The sequence below is a fragment of the Lissotriton vulgaris genome, unplaced genomic scaffold (genome assembly GCF_964263255.1).
Source record: "Lissotriton vulgaris unplaced genomic scaffold, aLisVul1.2 SCAFFOLD_2103, whole genome shotgun sequence".
NCBI lineage: Eukaryota > Metazoa > Chordata > Amphibia > Caudata > Salamandridae > Lissotriton > Lissotriton vulgaris.
Genome location: NW_028246552.1, coordinates 133,037 through 149,129, shown reverse-complemented (window position 1 = coordinate 149,129; position 16,093 = coordinate 133,037). Strand labels below are relative to the sequence as shown.

At 41.7% G+C, this 16,093-nt stretch overlaps 1 protein-coding gene across 1 annotated transcript in view; it reads left to right on the top strand.

The window, feature by feature from the left end:
* Positions 1 to 16,093, top strand: part of PIK3R4 (phosphoinositide-3-kinase regulatory subunit 4) — a 250,220-nt gene that overhangs the window by 109,648 nt on the left and 124,479 nt on the right. Inside the window, exons 13-15 of the mRNA XM_086949456.1 lie at positions 8,257 to 8,422; positions 12,531 to 12,695; positions 14,691 to 14,902. Of these exons, the coding sequence (XP_086805582.1) occupies positions 8,257 to 8,422; positions 12,531 to 12,695; positions 14,691 to 14,902 (543 nt within the window). The remainder of the gene's footprint in view (positions 1 to 8,256; positions 8,423 to 12,530; positions 12,696 to 14,690; positions 14,903 to 16,093) is intronic.

Genomic DNA, 16,093 nt, shown 5'->3' with positions numbered 1-16,093 from the left:
TCTTTCATTTAACCCCAGTGGTTTCTGGCAGGATAAATTTTGTATCCAATAGTTCTCTCTCTGCAGAAGGTATTTAGAATTGTCTCTGCCTTCTACTTTCTGGACCGTTTCAAGGATGATGAATTTGATCTGGGAGATGTTATGGTGTTCCTCAACAAAATGGGAGGATAATGCAGATTTCATATTTTTCAAACGGATGTTTGACTTGTGTTCGGTTAGACGCACTTTAATCCGACGTTCCGTCTTCCCTACATACATTTTGCCGCAAGGACATCTGATCCCATAGATGACATTGCTCGATTCACAGGTGGCATTTACCTTTAATTTGATAGGGTAACCTTTTGAAGGATGACAGAATGTGTTGCCTCGGATTACATTGTTACAACTTCCACAGTTGAGGCAAGGTTTCGTACCAGAGAATTTTGTTGCAGGTGTTAAGGTTGTGGATGTTTTGTGTTGAAGAATTTCTCCAAGATTCTTTGATCTAGTGTAGGCAAAGATGGGAGGTTGATTAAATGACTGTTTGAAATCCGGTTCAAGATTCAGTATGGACCAATGTTTTAAAATGGTTTGTTTGTACTTCCTACTGGATGTTGAATATCTAGATACCACCACTGTACGTGTTTGTTCAGATTTTGTTTTAGTGGTTAGGAGTTTCTCTCTATCCAATGTGTCAACCTTTTTCTTTGATTCCTCTAGTAGAGATTCAGGGTAACCTCTATCCGAGAATTTCTTTTTGATTTCTCTTAGTCTGACACCTAGTGCATTTTCATCTGAGGTGATTCTCTTGACTCTTGCCATTTGTGAAAACGGCAGGTTGTTAATCAAGTTGGGTTGATGAAAACTCGAATATAACAACATGTTGTTCCTGTCCGTTGGTTTGGTGTAAACATCTGTTTTAAAGCCTGCTGGAGTTCTGGTGACTTTTACATCCAAGAAATTTACTTCAGTTTCTGATGTGGTCCATGTCAGTTGGATTCGTGCATCCAGATTGTTGAATTTAGTGAGTTCCGTTATTAGTTTCTCCTCTGTGTTAGACCAAAGTATGAAAAGGTCATCTATGTATCTGATCATTGTTTTGAGATTGCGAGACCATTCTGTATTCAAGAAGATATGTTGATTTTCATACCACTGCATGAATATATTGGCATACGAAGGTGCTGCCGAATTGCCCATGGCCATGCCGGTTAGTTGTTGGTACCAGGCTTCATTGACCTTGAAATAGCTGTGGTATAGGATAAAACACATCAGCTCCATGAGGAAAGTTTGAAATTGTTGATCAAGATCTGTATTTAAAAGAGCAGACTCTATCGCCTCTAAGCCCATGTCATGGGGTATGCTGGTGTATAAACTACAAACGTCTGCAGTACACATGATTAGTTTTTCAGATGGATCCAGCGTAATTTGTTGAAGTATTTGCAAAAACTGAGATGTATCTCTGACATAAGTTTGCATCGATTGTACTGTCGGCTGTAGATACCTGTCGATAAGTTGACCAATCGGTTCATGTAGGCTCCCTCTCGTCGATACTATAGGTCGCATCGGGGGGTCATAGGTATTCTTGTGTATTTTTGGTGTCATCCGCAATGTAGGACTTTTAGGATTGAGTGTAATCAAGAAGTTCTTTGTCCGGTCTGAGATGGTACCTTGTTTGTGTGCGCCATCAATGATGTTTTTTAAAACTTTGGAGTACTCCGGTGTGGGATTGTGATCCAATTTACAGTACGTGTTTGTATCATTAATGTGTTCTGTCACTTTATTATTGTACATATCCATATTCATTATGACGATCGCGCCGCCTTTATCAGCTTTCGTAAATATGATTTTGTCATTTAAAGCCAATTTCTGCAAGGTATCAAGATCCTTTTGTGTGGTGTTCCTTCTTTTGGGTTTGTAGTGTTTAAAAAGTGGCAGTCTCCCACCATCTTACAATGACCAACGCTCAGGCATGTAATGTTTTACCTGAGGGTTCCTCGAGCACACAGCCAGCATGCCAAAGTATGGGAGAGGGTCTAGTTATTACCACCCTAGAAGATGAGGGGGCACAGGCACAGGACCTGGGTAGGAATGATAAGGAATTTATAGACCAAGTCTGGGAAACATTAAAAAACCTTCTCTCACCACTCGACTTAAGATTGTCTAGGATAGAAAACAATCTACTCGAGATGGAGAAGAGCATTATTGCTCTGGCCACTCTTGGCCTGAGAAGTCTTGAAAACCAGGGCTTGTCCTTATCTGACCCACATTCGTCAGCTCCTGTTTTGCAAGCTGAGCAGCACCCCCTACCAGTACCTGTTGCTGCAAGGCCTGTTCCTAAGCCGAGGACTGTGGCTGTGGACCAAGTTTCCATAACCGCTAAACCTCAGGCCGCCAAACCGCAGATTCCCACACGGAACTCTAAGCCTCAAAAAGCAAATTCAAACCCGGGAGTACCCACTAGACCCCATCCTGTCGAAACCCAGGGCCCTCGTCCAAAAGAAAATTTTAGAGGAGGTTATATAGACCTTCCTCCAGAGGCCAATGACTATGTGGTCGTGTTGACAGGCGTTCCTGTGATCGGCTCTGACCAACACGAAAACCACTGGTCATTGAAAAATAAAATTATGCACTGGCTTAATGTCAACAGACCGATTCCCAATGGTAAAAGAAGCCGAGTAATGATGGTCCGTAGAATACCCTGGGTGGGTCCAACAAAGAAATCTAAGCAAGGGGACTGTGTAGTTGTAACTTTCGAAGACCCACATACGGCACACCATATCTGTTCCTGGCCAACCAGCGAAGAATCTTTAGTCATACCAAGGCCACTATCCTACTTTTATCCTCCACGCCAAGCCCATACCCAAGCTGATAACTGGTCCTTGGTGCAGCGTCACCCATGGAACACCCATCCCACGAGGCAAAAGAATACTCTTTTACACTGGAATGGCCTTTCAACCTACAATAGATTTGGAGGCCTGGAGGAGGTCGATTGACTTTCTATGTTTCCCGCCTGTCCACAACTAGAAAAAGCATCGTCCCTCCAGGTTGCAGACATCGTTGGAAATCTAACCCACGGCTCTCCAACTAGCCAAGGCGGACTTTTGACCCGCTTGCCCCGTGTCATGGAAACAACTAAAATGACTATTGTAGATTGCAAAAGAGTGGAAACGAGGACAGATAGACTCTGCCCGATCCCCCTTCCTCCTGTACAATCTAATTTAATGGAGATCGACCTGCCTGATAGAGCTGCCTCCCCAGCATTCCACCAGATCGAGATTCTTACAAGACCAACTGTTCCGGCTGCAGTTAACCCTCCCTTATTTATCCATTCTCCTAAAAACTCAACATCTGGTGAACCTTCACTGAAGATCTTAAGCTGGAATGTGGCTGGCCTTGCACGTAACTTTGATAACCCGGAATGGAATACCTTCCTGGCACCCTATGACATTTGCTTGCTACAGGAAACATGGTGCCAGGAACTAAGACATAGAGTGGGGTTTTCGACCTTCTATGTCCCGGCTGTACACCACCAAGGTTCTAAAGGACGCCCGTCCAGCGGTCTTCTTATCTGGATCAACATAGCACTAGACCTCAGTGTTTCTCAGAGGACCACCCAAACATCTGACCTTCAATGGCTATCACTGCATTGCAAAGGGGGAAGGAAATTAGAACTATTTAATCTCTACTTAAGGGGCAACAGGAACGGAGGATTTCTAAATTCTTTAGGCTTAAGCAACAACTTGGCTGCCTGCGACGCTGATTCTCTCGTCCTTCTGGCAGGCGATTTCAATTGCTGTTTTGAGCCTTTAGCTAAAGAAGACATTCTGGATACCAACGATGAGGATAACAGGAGGGGTATCCCTATCTTGAACCTCGAGCCGATCCCTAAATGGACAAAAAGGGCGATTGATATAAACGCTCTTTGCATGGAGCACAACCTGAGAGCAACGAATGGGCGTTCTAAATCAGATCCTATGGGTGCCCATACATATAATAGGACGGGCCACTCATCCAGAATCGATTTTATTATGCTCAACTATAACCTCTGGCCATACCACCACGACATGGAGGTTATAGAGACCTGTGACAGCGACCACAACCCTCTTGCTTTATCTATTTTTGTCCCCTGGCAAACTGGGTCTCAAGAAACTTCGGATCAGACATGGAAAGCTTCACATGAGATTCTTCCCTCAAACTGTGGCAGACGTCTTAAATGGGCAAGAGTCTCAGCAGATGAGGCAAGGATGACACAAGCTCAAACCATTTTACTAGAGGCTGAATCGAGGCTTGATACCACAAATGGCGCTAGCAAGATGGTCTTATCGTTATTTACAGAGACTGTAACGGCACTAAGTGGGCTGTTCACCATTCCCAAACCCAGCTCCAGAATCGCTTCAAAGGGAGCCCAGAGAACAAGCGAAAAGTGGTTCACAGCTAAATGTCGAATTGCTAAGGGTGACCTTGTTGCTGCAGTAAAAGGAAAAGACCAAGCTAGCATCAGGTCTGCAAGGAAGCTTTATAGGAAATCTGTGATTGAGGCCAAGCGGACATATGATTTCAACTTTTGGCGTGACCTAACGGAGGCGAGCACAAGGAAAGATGCTAAGGGGTTCTGGGACTTGCTAAGATCAAGAGATAAGCCCATTGATCAACAACTGACTTGTAATATCCCTGGTGTTGCCTGGTTTGCCCATTTTTCGAAATTGTATTCGGCTGATACAGGGCCTCCCCAATCAGACCCGGTCCCACAGCTCAGCTTCACAGATCTCCCACCAAATGAAGGCCTATTCACCACCTTGGAAGTAGAGAAGGCAATTAGGTGTATTGTTTCCAACAAAGCGGCAGGCCCTGACGGGATCCCGGGCGACTTGATAAAAAATAATCCCCCATTTTGGAGCAGATTAATTGCTGCACTTCTTAATGAGGTTATGTTGGGGGGGTCTTTCCCTGACTCTTGGAGGGGCGCTGAAGTAGTCCCCATTTTCAAGAAAGGTAGCAGGGAAGACCCAGCTAATTACCGCCCCATCAGCTTGCTGGATTCAACGCAAAAGGTAGCGGGGAAAGTGGTATTGGGCAGGATTCTGGAGTGGGTGGATGAAAATCAGATATTGTCTGATTTCCAAGCGGGTTTTAGATCAGGGACAGGCACCGTCGAGCAGACATTCCGCCTTTTAATGCTGTATTGGAAGGTAGTGGTGCTAGGAGGGGGCAGTTTATACTTAGTCTTTATAGACTTAAAAACAGCCTTCGATCTGGTCCCACGAGCATTATTGTGGAAGGTCCTCGATGGGTTAGGTCTACCTCCCTACTTGCTGGCCTTGCTGATAAAATTCCATGACAACAATTTTGCCAAAATCAGATGGGGTGCCCAGGGAGAAAAAACACCGTGTATCCCAGTAGACAGGGGCGTCCGCCAGGGGTGTGTGCTTGCCCCCACTCTGTTCTCGCTTTACGTCAATGGAGTGGTGGAGCACCTCCTTCAACATCCTGCAGATGCACCATCCCTGGCTGGAAGGAAAATCCCTACGCTCCTGTTTGCGAACGACACCCTTCTGATTTCGAAATCACCTGCAGGCATACAGTCATTACTTTCCAGCTTTAAGGCCTTCTGTGACACCAAGGGATGGGCCATAAATATTGGCAAGACCAAATTTCTTGTCCTCAACCCCCCTAAGAAATCTGTCAAACCCCCCACTCTAGACTCTGTCACATTAGAACGGGTCAAAGAATTTGACTATCTGGGCATACGTCTGTGTGATAGTATGAGCTGGAAGGCGCACCACCAAAAAGTGTTTCTAACCCATAAGAGGGTTGTTGGTGCTTTACTCAAAGAACAGCGTGCTTCCTCCATAAAACCTATTGGGGCACTTCTTGACATTTATAGGGGTAGGGTTGTGAGCGCAGCACTGTACGGCGCAGAACTTTGGGGTACCCAGAGAGTGGACACCTTGGCCCACTTAGAAAATACATTTCATAAAGATCTGATGAGGCTACCCCAGAGCACCCCCACAATCCCCCTCTTGCTTGACACAGGTACTCGCCCAATCTGCGAGCAAGCTAAACTACGCCCCTTATTATTATGGTCTAGAATTTGGAACGTCCCCGAACTCCACAGCTATGCAGATGCCCTAAAAGATGTACTGTCCTTACCTGGCTGGCATAAGATCGCCTGGCTCAGAGAGGTTAAGAGGGTTCTGTACATGCTGGGTCTAGGAGCAGCGTGGGAAAATAAAACAGCACCTCCTAAACAAGAACTGAAGAAGGCTTATTGGTCATGGGTGGATAACGAGAGAATAGGTAAATCAAATCATCCAAAAACTGTTGCCAATTTCTTGATGGTTAAAGATATCCCCTCCAGGGAACCATACTTGGACCTGATCCACAGTTCACATGATAGGGCATTATATTTTAAATTCAGGGTTGGGGTCTTACCTTTATGTCAGTTTACCTCTACCTGGAAACCACCCCTGCAAACTGTACCCTACTGCCCATTCTGTGAGCTAAAAGTCGATTCTGTCGCACACTTTCTATTTGAGTGTCGAGTCTATATGGTCCCTAGACGGAGGTGGTTGAAGCCTCTTTGTAGGAGCCTGGGAACTCGCTCACATCTGGAAGCTATAAGAATACTGCTCTCAGATGCAAGACCCTTTTTTGCCATTTGTTTGGCAAAATTCCTAGGCTGGGCTTGGCGCATAAGAACTGCTAAACAACTGACGATCCAATAAAGTGTCCCCTCTCAATCCTATTAATTTTATGCTTTTCTCGTGTAATTGATGAGATATTTTTTAACGGTAAAATGAATTGTAAGTTGCTTTGTTTTGATTATCGTTTTTATGCTGTGTTACTGTGCTTTTATGATATGTTTCTATATCGAAATAAAGCTTACTACTACTACTACTAAAAAACAATTGTCTAATATTTTTTTTAGCTGTTTCCTAATCACAATTAGCATTATTACATGTAATAATGGAACCCTGTGTTTTCCTATCGAACAGCCAGCCTTGCTACAGTGAAAATAGCTTTTGGAGCTTTGCTTTTGGGGAGCTTTTTCACTTTAAGGACATGTTTAACATTTACTTCTTATATGTGCTACTTTTGATTACCGTGCACCTTGCCTTTTTTGACATTGAAGTCTATGTTTGGGTGACTTCTAAATATTCAAAAGGAAGGTTTTGACCTGTCAAAAGAGGTTATTTCGGCAGGTCAAATGTGCAGTTTAAAACTGCAACAGCCAGGCTACAACTGTCAGGCCTGCAGTCATGTTTGTATGGTCACTGTGGTGGGTGGCACAATGGGTGCTGCAGTCTACTGATGACATTTAACTTACAAGCCTGAGTACACTTTGTAGCATATACCAGGGACTTACAGGTAAGTTAAATTTGCCAGTTAGTGGTATGCCAATTTCATCATGTTGAAAGGGGGAGCTGTAGGATTTTATCATAGGTGAGCAGGGGTAAAGTGCACGCAGTTCTACATACAGCAAAAATATAGGTTCCAAAGGCAAAAACTCCAGTATGATCTTGCAGAAAGAGCAGATTTCCTGCAGTAAACCTAATTATTTTTGGGCTATGCGAATGCGTATGTGTTTTTGTAAAAATGAAAGTGGTTTGGTGCCTGTCTTTCTTTGATGAGTGTTCGACCAAACATTCATCCCCACAGGCACATTTTGGCGATCTCTGCTGTCTAGAGCAACAAAATAATCAATACACCACAGCCAGAAGCCCTCTTTCATCTGCTTTCTAGACACTGACAGTGTGCAGTCTTCTCCAGCCAGTATGTTCTGTTGTGAAATATGTTCCTAATCAGTTGAGGTGGCGGGGCAGCAGCAAAACCTGGCAACTCGCTGATATTCCTGTTCTCATAGACCTCATTCTTCAAAGACAGGTGCTGTGCTACCACCAAGCGTGACTGACTAGGCATGCAAGACGTTTGTTGAGTTAGTTAGTGGTGCGTAGGTAGATGACTGGCATGTGGAGGGGCATATGATCACTGTTTTAATGTTTACTTTAAAGCAACTGTATCTGGTTGAGACATTTTTTAACATGCATAGCAGCACCAGAATCTCCAAAGATGGCTATTATTCACAAGCTACTGACATTTTCTTCCAGTTATTCAGCTGCTATAAGACAATAGAGAACTTTGACAAAGAAAGTAGCAAAGACTTGTTTCACTTATCCCGTGTCATTGTACTGCTCCCCTCTTCTTTGATTGTCTATTCTTTAATCATTTTTCATTATTACATGAATGAATTAATATGTTTTTCACATTTTCGTTTAGGATGGAGACCTAAAGGTTTACTGGTGGCGCATCTTCATGAGCACAAGGGACCAGTAAATCGCATTAGAGTCTCCGATGAACATTCAATTTTTGCCACTTGCTCTAATGATGGAACTGTGAAAATCTGGAATGGCCAGAAAATGGAAGGCAAGACGACGACAACCAGGTAATTGTTTACTTCGAAATAGAGTGTGAACAACAAGGCTCCATTTCCAGCAGCGCATGGCTTTCGGATTAATGTCAGGTTTCTAGTTCCTCAGCTAACTTGTCCAAGTAACTTGCCTTTGTTGGCATTTAGTTTATATGGATCAAGCTCACATAAAGTTGGAACGTTGCTTTCATGTAATATGCCAAAATAATAGCTTTTTGCCAGTTTTGCTGCTGAGGTGCCCTGTGGGAACCCTTGTTCTAACCCCAGAAACTCAACCCTCAAGTCTGTTTACTTACTTTCAAACCGATGACCATATTTTCCTCCATAGGATTGCATTGACTGTTTTCCTCTGAAAAACTTCTACGTGTTGAGTTGTGTTTGTATGGAAACCTAAGTAACTGTATCTTAACGTAAAAGTGTTTTACCTACATTTGTATAGGAAATGTCCCAGTGCGATATCTAGGCATATCATGCTGAGTAGCAAAAGGAATCTAAAAAGTAATCACAAAGTAATCCTCCAAAAGTATTACAACCGTTTCTAAACAATGTACCAACCTGTAACAAAGCCAAATTCATTCAGCTTGCAAGTCCTTATCAACCTGTATCAAGCCCTGATTGGTTCTAAAAATAAAATACAACTAAAGAAGTATTTTTGCTATAAACTATACCCTACTTTGGTATTGTATATACTGAGCCAGCTTCCTACATACCCATGTAGAAGATTATCAAATTTGCGAGTGATTTTCGATCTGAAAAAAATGTCCAGGGTACTGCTTTATTTACTGTGAAAAGGAAATCATTCCTTTATTGGTAAAGAGGTTAGCTCAAGGGGTGCCTTTTGCATTCTGCCCCGCACTCACACTCCAGCATTTAATCGCATATCTTCGGTAGATTGGGACTTGGGTAGCTAGAAAGCTTTCTTACCTGGGTTACCTGTTCACAGAGCCTACTGCAGAGGTCCTCTGAAAGGGCCAAACTCAGACTGTTTTATACTGCTTTCTCATGTTTCCTTTACCTGTATAATCTTGGACTGTCTAAAAGAAGGATGCTTAACCGCGTACATATGCATGATTTCACAATGCTCCACAACACTTTCTGCCTGACAGGCGAACAACAGGAGACCCACTTGATATATTCCTAAGCAGAGGGTTGTGCCCCTCTAGAAACAGGGTTTCTATGTTTTGTTTTGCTCAAGCCATGTGTGCGCCTGTTCTTGTTAATAGCTCATCTCAGGTGTCATCTCTCATGTTTCCCTAAAATACTCAAGCTACAGAATGAACTTACCCACACAGGATTTGAGTGTGAGTCATCCCAATGCAAAACCAGTGAAACAGGCATTTTAGTGTTGGAATGTCACTCCGATTGATTGTAAAAAAATTCACCCTAGGGAAGACTGATCCACCTGTCTCTACCTGAATGACAACTCCTCATAGACAGACTACACACAAAACCTGCTTTGTAGAGCTGGTGCAGTTTACCTGTCGCAACTCGGAACATACTGCCTGTTGAACATGGGGAAAGTAAACGCAAACAGGTGTTGGAGACTGAATATGACTCTAGAAAGATATCCACATAGCTGTCAACCATTCCAGTAAGTTGAAACATTCCCCTAACAATATTGAAAGAAAACATTTGCTTATTTGGGAATTGTGGGCCCTTTGCTACCACTACTCTATGAGAGTCAGGAAGCCTCAGACAGTCTGTTTGATGAAACGTTTCTAATATAGTGGGGAGCAAACGATCTGTAAAATGTAATAGATTATGCAGTTATCTTTTGACAGATAAAATCAGCTAGATGAAAGAGAGTCTAAATATTTGCCTTTTCCATCACGTTGTTTTTGATACCCTATGTGTGACAAATATGTCCAGATGTGGGTCCCATTCTCACTGTGCCACCAAGCTAAACTTGACTGATGAGTCCTAATCAGGGCAAACCTTGTCTTGAGTTGCTTGTGATTCGGTTCAAGGAGGACATGGCCTGGCATTTCGGGCTGGACTGTCTCCATTGGAGCAAGGGCAAGACTGATTTGGATTTGTCTGGGTCTAAACTGAGGTGGCATGGTGGACAAAAAAAGATGGACTGAGATGCGGCCCAGAGTGATTGCCAGTGGCTTAGAATAATTCATACATTCTATCCATCACTTTGTTTTTGATGCCAAGAGTTCATATTGACAGCCATGATTCCATGTCACAGTCTACCTTTGCTCCATTACACTCCACTTATCAAGGCTACCACGACTTCTTATTACTGCCAAAATTGTACAAAGGATCAATAATAAGGATCATACTCGTCTGATGTTGCAAATAATTTTTTCTAGAAGTTTCAAGAATTTATGCACTAATTCAAGCAACTTCGTAAGTCTGATTTGTCCTGTAGTTCATATGCACCTCTAACCGTACAGTTTGATCTGCTCCCTACAGCTGATCTATTTTAAACAACATCTATTTCCTATTCCCCCAGGGAATAGTAAAAATCATTTAATAGACAGAATCTATCTGGGCAGAGTCCTTGTTCTGAACCAGAGACCAGCTCCCACCCTGCCCACAAAGAGCTCTTATGTTAATCGATAGACGGAATTAAATAGCACAGACCAGGTGGAGCACGGATGTAAATAGACGCTGAAATAGACATTTAAGCTTGATGGAACCATAATGGCAAAATTGAACTCAGAAGGGCGTCGTTATCAGCACAATATGATTTTAAGAAAGTGGTGGACAGCCACTGTATTGGCAGGAACTGTCGTCTAATTGTAAAGTATATGTTTTCAAAGAAAAACAAAATGTGAGGAATGAGCAATCTTCTGACATTTGAGTGGTGGATATTGATCCATGTGTGATTCTATGTGATGGCTAGTAAATCTGATTTAAAAAGGACAGTGATGGTTCAAAGTGAAGTTTACATCTAGAAACAGGAGGAGAGAATGTGGTGTGGGAAGAATACAATTGGAATGAAAGGGAGTGTGTGACACAGCAAATAACAAAATTCCGTTTTGAGCATATAAAAATAAAGAGCCCGGACTCTGATCCAAGATTTCTCTTTTGTGAGGCAGAGCGTAAGCCAACCAAAAAACTGTGCCAAACAAAAGAGGATTCTCGCAACATGTAATTTTCAGGCATTTTATGTAATTTCCTCTTTTCAAGTATTTGAAAGTTATTATTTTCAAAATACAATATTGAATATTCGCTTCAGTAAACAAGCTTAATTTATAAATACAATTCAAACTGCTCCATCTAGAACATATTAGATGAAGAGTGGACTTAAAAATGTAGCCTTGGAACATTAGACCTGGCAGGCCATAAAGTACTCTAGATATAAAAAGATTCACAGCATAAGGACTAGCAGCAAAACCATATCTTTCAAGTGATCATTTCTGAGTGTGCTTAAATATGCCACAATTTGAACAAACTTAAAAACCGACAATGGTGTCTTGCCCTCTCCAATCAGATGTATGAAATTTCAGAAGAACTCCAGACTGGTAATCTGGCAGTCTCCATTCCAGCGAAAGATTGTAATTGTTTAAAATTGTCCTTCAAGCGTCTTACGTACTCTTCTTTAGGTGGAAATTGAGGCATCAAGGGTGTCAGGGGTTCTTTTCTCAAACAGCAAAGCCTTCAAATATTTGGCCACCGGTTCTCTTTCTACTAAGAGACTGTAATACATTATAATTGGTTTGATGCATGTTTGAAATGGATATTCAGTATTTTTTTTGTTGAAAACATATGCCTGTGCCTATCCTTTCATTAGGGTTTAGTTCATCCACTGGAAGAGGTGACCAAGCAACTGAGCTAGTGCAAGGATTATTAATCATGCTTTTTTATTGTAAATTTTGAGTTTGACTTTTAGTCTTTTAATACTAAAAGCAATGACTATGTAGTAGAGTAGATCATGAAAGTTGAAAGTAAGGTTTGTTTCTTGTCATGAAGTTAAAACACACTTTCTTTTTTAAAATATTCTTACTAAGATACTGAATTAAGCAGTTTTTTGTTAGAAAACAATTAAAAAGTCTTTGTTTTTCTTTGTGTCTGCGACATCAGCTACCATGGTTATATGAGTATTCTAGAAAGAATTTTACTCACTTTAACTAGAGATCTGATTCAGTGTTTCCCTTTTATTTTTATGTAGGGCAATACTCACCTACTCGCGCATTGGAGGTCACATTAAGACGCTTGCGTTCTGTCTAGGCTCGCATTACTTGGCTGTAGCTTCAGATAATGGCACTGTGCAGCTTCTTGGCATCGAGTCTACCAAGCCTCCTAAATCTCCTAAAATCCACTCACTACAAAGCAGGTACAGTACACGTTTATGATCTTTTTTAATCTTCTAACATACTAGAGTGCAAATCCTTTGCTATCCCTGGTCCCTTTGTGATTGACTGTGCAAATCATAGAACTCTCAGATTTTAAATGAGCAATTTTGGAAGTCGTTTGTCTCAGCAGGAGCAATAATATAGACTTTGTGCATCCTCTTTTTCCGGCATAAATTGGAAAAGAATGTATGCTAGATAGACACTGCTAATCCTGTGACATCACCAGCTTTCTGCTGTACATTCATTGTTTCTACAGAGCACTTTTTAAATGTGTACATATGTGTATTTCCTCCTCTAAGGAAATAATATTCCTAGGTGCTATGACATACTATAAATAAGTGTATAACTTAATGAGTTTGCCTTCATAACTGTTTCTAAAACCGATGGCCAAAATATATGGAGAATGTGCTTTGATATGCATTATTAGGCTCCAGGTTTTCTAGTCGATGAGATTCTCCATTGACACTTTCCCTTTCAAAGCCATTTTGAATCACTTTATTAACATGTAAACTTAGCAGCTCCATTACCCAGGCACTTTCAGTGAAATCACACCAGTGACTCTGCAGTATCTTAAAATCCCATTTAGAACCCTTTATCATAGACAAATGCCTACTCATAACCCATGGGCTATTCACAGTCCTTACATTTTAGTGAAGTTACACCAGTGGATGTACAGTACCTTAAATGCAGATATTCAAATCCATTGCAAGGTTTGTGGAAGTTTTCCATCTAAGACCAGTGTATGAGAGGTATGTAACATTGAGGATTGATAGCTTGCATTTGTGGTAAAATAAGAATACATCTATGTGCAGGGTTTGAGCATGAACCATCCGCGCAAATGTTTTTCTGTAATTCTTCTCTAACACCCATTGAACGCATAAAACTGACCTGCAATAACTTATGAGAGTAGTCTTGACATTTCCACAACTGGTCACCAAACACACATGGCAACTGCTGCGGTACAGGCTCTGTCCGTAGAGGCGCACATCATCCTAAGCTCTGTGTGTACCACCCACATTGCTCTGGAGATGCTAGTCCGATCTCAGGTCCACAGCTATGGCTGACTCCAGATGCCACAGCAAAGGACCTGGCGTCTCATGTGTGGGATCCCACCAGACAGCTTCAGTTCACTGCTATTGCAGAGACCCAGGACCCAAACAGCCACAGCAGGGGGCTTGCCCAATGGGAAGGGGATAAGTGTTCATCCTTGCCGAAGTATAAGAATGTGCTTCAGGTAGCACACAGCCTCAGAAATCACCAGAAACATATAGATGTACAGACCAAAGGTGCATGTTTTGTCGGCTGAGGAGATAGTGTGCACATCTTTTATCATCCACCTTGTTCAGTGTTCACCCACGCCCCAATATTTGCTTCTTTAAAGACATTTAAAATATAAAAGGGCAAGTGCCCAAATATAAAAACCTTTTTAAATGTTGCATATTTTAGAGTTTCTAATTACTGAACTAACTGTAGCAATTGGAAACCATTTTAACAGTACACAATTTCCTGAATTTTTAGTGACAGAATGCAGATTGGACTTAATCAGGATTCAAATTCATGACCTGCAGTTAACAACAGATGTCAGTGGCATGTGTTTAACACATTGAGCTATCTTGCTGGAAGTAGGTTTCTGGTATATTTGTAGGTATTGCATACTAATCCCCACCATCGCTCTCCTTGAAATGCAATCTTGCAATAACTGAAGTTTACAAATAGGACTCAAAGTTAATGGCAAGGTTGGCCACATGTTCAGCTTTCCATATCAGTTAGGACCTACGATTGGTTAATCCAACTAATGACATCTGGAGGTTAAAACATGCTAATTTCCTGTGGTTCTAAAACTGGGAAATAGTGATCAATAACAAATGATATTATCAAGATGTCTACATTGAAAAAATAGTATTGAAGGTAAGCAACCTTTTAAGGCCTATAGGATGACTTAAACGCATTTTCATTTTTTGCTTTCAACTTTTCAGAAATTTGGACCCAAAGGAGGACGGCTGTGTGGTAGACATGCACCAGTTTAATTCAGCATCTCAGTCTGTATTGGCCTACGCAACAGTGAATGGATCCATTGTTGGCTGGGACATGAGATCTTCCAGTAATGCATGGACATTAAAGCATGATCTTCGGTTAGGTCTCATAACGTCCTTTGCTGTAGATATTCGCCAGTGTTGGCTGTGTATTGGTAAGTTTTCCTTCGTCCTTTCTCTTCATTCTTTTTTATTGATGGATTGGAATGTATTACCTTGTGGCCTGTGTTAGAAGACTTGTTTGAATAGCTATGGGATGTAGATTTAGGAACTACCTGGGCACATGTAGGCCAGACTGTGGACACATGAGGTCTGTGCTCTGTGTCCTCCTGATAAATATTTACGTCAAAAGGAGGGAGCATGGAGAAAAATGGTAGTTTAGGAGTAGTCACTAGATGGTTTGACTATACCATAAAGTGATGAGCATGGTGGAGAAAAATTGTGAAAAATTTGTGGTTCTGTTGGGAGAGTGCAAGTCTACTATAAGTGGAGAAAAGTTGCAGTTACATACCTTGTGAAGAAAGTAAGTAGCAGTGGAGGTAGATTGCGTTATGGGTGTGCTATTGCACAAATCTACCAGACTCTAAGGATTGTGCAACAATACAACCCATGTGTTGGGTCTGGTTATAAGGAGTTACATGGGAACATGCTTCATGATTTGGCGAGGACAGATGCTCAAATGCCGAGTGAATTCAACAAAAATGTGGTAGATGTTGTTTTGACTTTGTAGAGCAAAACGCTTAGGAGAACAAATGGCATTGTTCAGTTTGTTGAGAGACAGTTGTTTTGGTGGCTTCACAGTCATACCTTTTACTATGATCCCAGTCAGCAAGGTAGGCTAAACATTCAAATGTGACATTGAGTTGTACTGTTGTGATACATGTCCAGGAGAACATCGGCTACCTTAAAGCTAATACAGAGACAGAAATACAAGTGTATGTATGTGTCGGATGTTTTGGGTTATAGGTATCCAAATCATAAGTAGTTAAATATAATGTTTAGATCCCAAACATGAACATCAGGTTTTGTAGATGGATAAAGTTCGTGCCCTGTGGTAATGGAATGTTTGATAACACAGTTTGATGCTTGACAGGTTGTTTTGACCAGATCATTGTGAAGACGAAAACTTTAGTGGGTGTACCTTGAGAATGCATTCTGACTGTCGGTTTACAAGAGGCAGTGCCCAAAAAGCTAAGCAGAATGTGTAAGGGTGCTGTAAGTTAGCTAGTAGAGGGTTCAGACTGGGCACTGCTACCAACAGTTGCATCCTTGTTGATGGTAATTCTTCACCGAATTTACAGTACTTGTAGATTGATAACAATTGTTGGGTCTTTTGATCAGAGAGA